The sequence below is a fragment of the Pseudonaja textilis genome, chromosome 5 (assembly GCF_049901715.1).
Source record: "Pseudonaja textilis isolate UNSWEBS1 chromosome 5, rPseTex1.2, whole genome shotgun sequence".
Taxonomy (NCBI): Eukaryota; Metazoa; Chordata; class Lepidosauria; order Squamata; family Elapidae; genus Pseudonaja; species Pseudonaja textilis.
In genome coordinates, this window is record NC_141994.1 from 48,092,793 (window position 1) to 48,099,865 (window position 7,073).

General features: G+C 37.4%; 1 protein-coding gene across 2 annotated transcripts in view; it reads left to right on the forward strand.

Annotated features, from left to right (window-relative positions):
- The window catches only part of KCNJ4 (potassium inwardly rectifying channel subfamily J member 4), a 42,725-nt gene extending 37,298 nt beyond the window's left edge, over positions 1 to 5,427 (forward strand). Inside the window, exon 3 of one of the 2 annotated variants that reach the window (XM_087934795.1) lies at positions 2,988 to 5,427. In XM_087934795.1, the coding sequence (XP_087790921.1) occupies positions 2,988 to 4,323 (1,336 nt within the window). In that variant the 3' untranslated portion in view covers positions 4,324 to 5,427. The remainder of the gene's footprint in view (positions 1 to 2,987) is intronic. The other variant, XM_026701102.2, reaches the window with a different exon arrangement.
- The last annotated feature ends 1,646 nt before the right edge of the window (positions 5,428 to 7,073 follow it).

Here is a 7,073-nt window from a genome sequence, read left to right on the forward strand (position 1 = left end):
TAGGTTTTACCTATAACATTCTGACCATTCTGTGCTAGATTCTCTCTACCTCAATATCTGGATGTAAACAATTTCTTTTGCTAGTAGCGTTTTCATTGGAGTGGTACACATTGTGCATATATTCTTATTATTTGTTATAGCTGTTCTACTCAAAAAAAATTGAGTCCTCAATAGATCTGTCTTTTATGAATTGATCCAATCTCCTTTTTAATATATCCAAGTTAGTGATCATTACCGTGTCCTATGTAATTAATTTTGGATAAGTTTCACTGTAAAGATGCAGTTTATTACACGCTGCACAGTGTGAAGATCACTTTCTTTTGTTTACTCTAAATGTCCTTTCAATTAATTTCATCAGATGACCCCATTCCAGGTATTTTGAAAATGAGAGAAAGCCTTTATTCTGTCCACTTCCTCTACACCTTGCATAATTCCATACATCTCAATTATGTCCCCCATTTTGTTAAACTTTTTCTAAGCTCAACAGTCCTAAACTTTGAACTTTTTCTCAGAAGGAAGATCTTTCAGTTCTTCAGTTTCAACATTAATAGAACAGGACAGAACAGAACAGAACAAAATAGAATTCTTTATTGACCAAGTGTGATTGGACTCACAAGGAATTTGTGGTCATGAAAATTTATGGTCATGAAAATGCTCAATAGAGATAATTACATACCTGTTTGAATAGATGTGACTTCCTATAGCTGAATCTAGAAAGCAAGAACCAAAGTACAGACAGAGAGTCAAACAACACGGGATGGCAAGGAAAGCAGGACTGATGGAGATACCCAACCACCTTCTCCACTTTTGCGAAAAGCACCGCCCACCATGCTAGATCTCCCATGGAAGCGTATCCAGATCAAGTTCATCTAGAAATGAATCTTGTTTCAACCTTGCAGGATTTATGTCTCAGCAAAAATAGTCTGTTAATCTGCTATCATGAGACATAGCATTGAAATAAGACAGTAAGATCAAGGGCTCATGTCTCACTAAGCTCTCATTTATATAAATATTATAATGAATCAATAGAGGTTGCAATAGACTGTCAAAATAAAACAGATCATAGAATTATCACAGTAATGCATTACATCAGTAATGCCTGCCCTAACCCAAGCCAAGAAGCACTGTTTTAAATGTATGGCATTATATCTTTGATCCGAGGAAAGAATAATTCTATAACAACATGATATAAGCCCTTCTGCTTGGAATTTCAGTCAAGTTTGCAAAGTGTTCTGCTGAAACAAACAGAAACCAAAACAAATTAGAAATATTTTGATCTTAAGACATTTGGCAATACAAAAAGAAAAACGTTGGCAATTAATCTCTCATAGGTCATCTCTGTGTCTCTTCTCTGTTTCTGTCTTTCTGCCACAGACAGACTTTAAGATATCATTGATAGATATTTGCTGACTGCATCTTATGTTCAAATGATGTCAGGCAGAACTTCTCTGATGAAACCACCCAGCAGCTCTTCTCAACTAGGAAAAATGAATATAGAGAGAGTGGAAATTTTTGAAGAAAGAGATAAAAGCTAGTCACAGCTCTTGAGGAGAGGGAGTTTCTTTTAGGATATCTGGCAACTCGTTGTCTCTTGATCTCTAATTACACCTTAGGTTTTAGATATGGGCTGCTGGGAAACATACTTGTTGCTGTAGCAACAGAATTGTCTAGAACTCTGGAAGTGTATAAACATTGTCACAGATGCACGATTAGATCAACAAATGCAAACTGAACAGAAAATAGAAACTTCCAGTCTTATGCAATTCTGAGATAAAATGTTACAAAATCATATTCATATGGCTTCATCTATCCCAACTTTCTGTCCTCAGAGGTGTTGGAATATAATTCAACTATAGCCACTGTGGCAATTATAATCTTGGTTGGGTACAATAGGAATTATAGTCTAGTACACCTCAAATCTGCTATAGTAGGTCCCGCTAATTAAATCTTGAAAGCAACCGATTTATATTTTTTTTGTTGGAGAATGGTATATTCATACCAATCCCAGAAATCAAATGTCTTGAACAGTTAAGTGGACATCTTAATACAGCATTATTCTTCATTGCTTCAAGCAAAGACTTTTGATTCAGACAATGTGGAGATTATTGTTTTAAACTCTTGTAATTAAACATACTGGAACACTGCAGAGAGAATAACTCATATGTCTTAAAGTCTTATATGGGGGTGAGTCCTAAAACTCCTATTTTTAAGATTATTTTAATGGCTTTTTTCTTTCTCTGATACCAAATATAATATCTGCAGTAATTTTTTAAAGATAATCATCAAAACCTGCACAGAATAGAACATTATTTTAATTGCAGGTATTCTGAAGTTGGAGTGATTCACCCTTCCGAATTGTTTGCACAGTACTCATGAATGCCAGTGCTATATGATTTTCTTAGTAATGCTGAATCTACAGTGTGCATGTCACGTCTGTAAAGGGTCATATATATAGAACATCTGGGGTGATTGAAAAAAATGAGATACAGGAAGTCCTCGACTTACGACCATAACTGGCTTGGCCTACAATTTCTGTTGCTAAGCGAGACATTCATTAAAAGAATATTGCCTCATTTTACAACCTTTCTTCACAGAGATGTTGCAGTGAATCACTGCATTTGTTAAGCTAGTAACATGGCTGTTAACGGAATCTGGCTCCCCCATTGACTTTGCTTGACAGAAAGTTGCAAAAGCTGATCGCATGGCTCCGGGATACTACAACCATCATAAACATGAACCGATTACCAAGAATCTGAATTTTGATCAAGTGACCTTGGGGATGCTCCAATGGTCATCAGTGTGAAAATTGACCATAAATAATTATTTCAGTGCCATTGTAACTTCAATCCATTATTAAATGAACTGTTGTAAGTTAAGGAGTTCACCTGTACTAGATTTAGGTGTATGAGCACTTAAAATGAACTTTTGAGAAATCACAACTTGTCTTCCTCCCACCTTTAACTATCCCTTTTTCCCCTGTTCACAAGGTACAGCATTGTTTCCACTGAAGAGGATGGGCACAAAGTCTCCTCCCTTGGCAGCCTTAATGAGCACAGTCATAATGGGAAAGGTCATGCCCCTCGACGGAAACGACGTAACCGCTTTGTCAAAAAGAACGGCCAGTGCAATGTTTACTTTGCTAACCTAAGCAACAAATCTCAACGTTACATGGCTGACATCTTCACTACTTGCGTGGACACGCGTTGGCGCTACATGCTCATGATCTTTTCAGCGGCCTTCTTGGTCTCATGGCTATTCTTTGGTCTGTTGTTTTGGATCATTGCCTTCTTCCATGGTGACTTAGATGTCCCTGGTGCAGGAAGTGGTTCTGTTGCTACAAAATTCTGCATCAAACATGTCAACGGGTTCTTGGGAGCTTTCCTCTTCTCAGTGGAGACCCAGACAACAATTGGTTATGGTTTTAGATATGTGACTGAGGAATGCCCACTAGCTATCATGGTGGTTGTGGTGCAATCCATTGTAGGCTGTGTTATTGATTCTTTCATGATTGGCACCATCATGGCAAAAATGGCACGCCCCAAGAAAAGGGCCCAAACCCTACTCTTCAGCCACCATGCTGTCATCTCTCTGCGGGATGGCAAACTTTGCCTCATGTGGCGGGTGGGGAATCTAAGGAGGAGCCATATTGTGGAAGCTCATGTTCGAGCTCAGCTTATAAAACCCTATATGACAGCAGAAGGTGAGTATCTTCCATTAGACCAGAGAGATCTGAATGTGGGCTATGACATCGGCCTTGATCGTATCTTCTTAGTGTCTCCCATTATTATTGTTCATGAGATTGATGAAGAAAGTCCCCTGTATGGGATGGGCAAGGAAGAACTGGAGAGAGAGGACTTCGAGATTGTTGTTATCCTTGAGGGTATGGTGGAAGCAACAGCCATGACCACTCAGGCTCGTAGCTCCTACTTGGCTAGTGAGATTCTTTGGGGCCATCGTTTTGAGCCCGTTGTCTTTGAGGAGAAGAAACATTATAAGGTGGACTATTCACGTTTCCACAAGACTTATGAGGTGGCTGGAACCCCTTACTGTTCTGCTCGGGAATTGCAGGAGAGTAAAATTACCATCCTGCCTTCACCTCCTCCACCTCCTAGTGCCTTCTGCTATGAGAATGAATTGGCTCTTGTTAGTCAGGATGAAGATGAGGAGGATGACTTGGATGTTGGAGTAGATTTGGGAGGAGATCCAAAGGATGATGCAGGAGTCATACCAATGATGGAGTTTGGGAGCCACATGGATCTGGATCGATTGCAAGTCTCCATTCCTCTGGATGCACTCTCATACCGTAGGGAATCAGCCATCTGAACTGCCATCTTGTTTTTCATCCCACTTATATTCCCTAAATGTTTCCTTATTCTAGCATAAGCTTTTGGTTGGAAAATCCCTACTATACTTCTACCAACTATTGAATATACATAGACTTGACACTTGCCTGGTGTTGGACAATCCAAGCTTCCTGCCATGCAGTTATCAATTGGTTTTAAATATCCTGAATTTAGAACAGAACCAAGGTTATTTCTCCTCTTTTCACATTTCTCTTTTCTGTGGCTTAAAACTGTGACAAAGCAGCAACAGATGTGACACACTAAGATAAGATGGGACATGTTTTGCTAAGCTGCCAGCAGTAGCAGAGAGACCAATAATGTTGCTGCAGGACAAGGAAGATGCAAATATTAGCAAGCTGAATGAAACTGGTGTTCCTCAGTGTCATAGAGAGATCTGGCAGTGGCATATAATTTGCATGTATATTATTTGTTGCATACAAAATTTTCAGGAGAAAATAGCTCTAGCTTTCTCCATCTTCAAATATGTACAGTTAATCTCAATCTCATCCTGGTTCTTGGTATCCATGATGATTCCCTAAGTAAGTTAATACCAAGTGTTCTGATCCATTTAAATTTTATGTATTTTCCCATAGAAATGCAAACAGGGCAAATCAGAAATATTTGCAAGGAGAGATGTTACAAATTGGGTTAGAATTCAAATGACTTTTAACTGGTCCTTTCTAAGCAATGCAATCTATATGCCCACTTCATCTTCCAATGTTCTCCTCTGGAAAATTGATTTGGAACTGTTTATTTTTAAATAAAGTATACAATTTAATAAAATATAAAAGACTGGAAACAAAATGGGGAGGGGCTTTTACTGCATAATGCTTTATTACTATTTGCTTAATGGTGAGTTACCTTTCACCTACTAATTACCCTCCAGCTGCATTGAACTGCAAGTCCCGCCATTCTCAGTCAGCATGGCCGATGACCTAGAAAAAGAGGGAAAAGTTCAATAATTTATGTCTGGATTAGCATCTGCTTGATGGTTACATAATTCAACCTTAATTGAATAACCATGCATACAGTTGGAGGAAGCATCTGTGGCTTTTCAAGTGTTAATGAAGTATTACTTGCAATATTCTTTTAGCCTTGGATAGCCTGTGGCAGTTGGCTCTCAACATGACCTAGAAGGCTACAGGCTTCCTATTTCTATGATAAAGGTTGAACACATGAAACAGTGTTGACTCTGGCAAACACAAATGTGAAGCACTGCAAGATTCAAGCTCTAAACATGAATAACATAATATACATTGAACTGAGGTAAAATGAGGATAGGAAGAATTCATTTTACACATACCACACACAAATGAATTTTAAAAAGCTAACAAGAATTAAATTAGCTTGGCAAGCTTAAGAAAGCAAAACAAATATTATGGATGTGTGTTTTTTAGAAACTGAATGAAGTGAAGAGTTGACGTGAACAAGAATTTAGAGAAGGAGAAAATTAATAATGAATAAATAAAAATAGAATGTTATTCTAAAAGGGGCACTTTTGTAAATTTTAACTATCTTTTATCTAAGCGACTAATTAGATCACACAAAAAAGTAAGTTTGTCTTGAGCCAAGGTGTTTTCCTTGACAACCATACAAAAGCGGTTTGTCTTCTTCCAGAATGTTTTCTTGACTTCTCAGTCTGACCTACAGCCTTGGACCGGCCTAGTGATCTCTCACACAAATACTAATCAGATCCAATTCTGCATGACATTTTGAAATAAGATTAGCTAGGTCATCACCGAATTTTTTTCATTAATTAGGAAATAAACATGCACAGATGCACATTCAAAAATAATGGCTATGTTTTAAAATGTAACAATTTAAAAGAAATGCAATATTCCTGGTCTGCGTGGGAAAGAATCAGACCAGTATGAATAGATGACCTTAAACTCTTGATATGTCTCCCAATTGATCTTTATGCTGAAACTGGCCTTGAAACGCTTTCATGCAGAAAATTGTTCTCTGACAGCTTTTTATGGAGAAAATAATAGTATTTACTCACACTCATCAAAGATCACTTGGCCATACTCTTTTGGTTACATGTTGCTGAAAATCTTCTGTGTTTATTACCCTAAAATTGCCCATTTTTTAATCAGATTTGGCTCTGTACTTTTAATAACACTAGGTTGAATTAAAGTATTCCTTTAAAAAATTTAAAGATTCCAAAATACCAAATTTCCAAGCATTCAATACAACATGTTAAGTCATCCTATCATAATATGTTCCATTTTTGTAATAATGAATGAAGATCTTAGTGTCCTAAGTGAGGTTAGCTTAGAAGAGTTTAATATCTGAAAGAACTGCTGCCCATAATAAGATTTGAACATTGTCTGCCAAAACTGATTACTCCTGTTTGTACCTCTTTCCCCTTTTCCAAATCAGCACACTGTTACATTGCCATACAGGATTTTCTTTTAGAATGCTAATTTGAAGTGTACAAACACTGTTCTTTCTATTCTGAAATAAGAATTTGAAAGAAGGTTGTACAGTATGGATATGCAATAATCAGATTAACTCTATTTGCTCAGATAATGCATTTTCCATGACATGGACCTGATCTTTGAGACAGGAATCTACTGGTAGTTATTACTGGAAGCTTTGGCTTCCTTCAAAATACATCTATTCTTAAGGCATGCCATGTACATTTTCATTCAGGCTTTTAGAGCATTAAAAATCATATCCCTGTCTAGACAGACAAATTTCTTCTTTTCAGCTGCTGCAAGTTTTTGC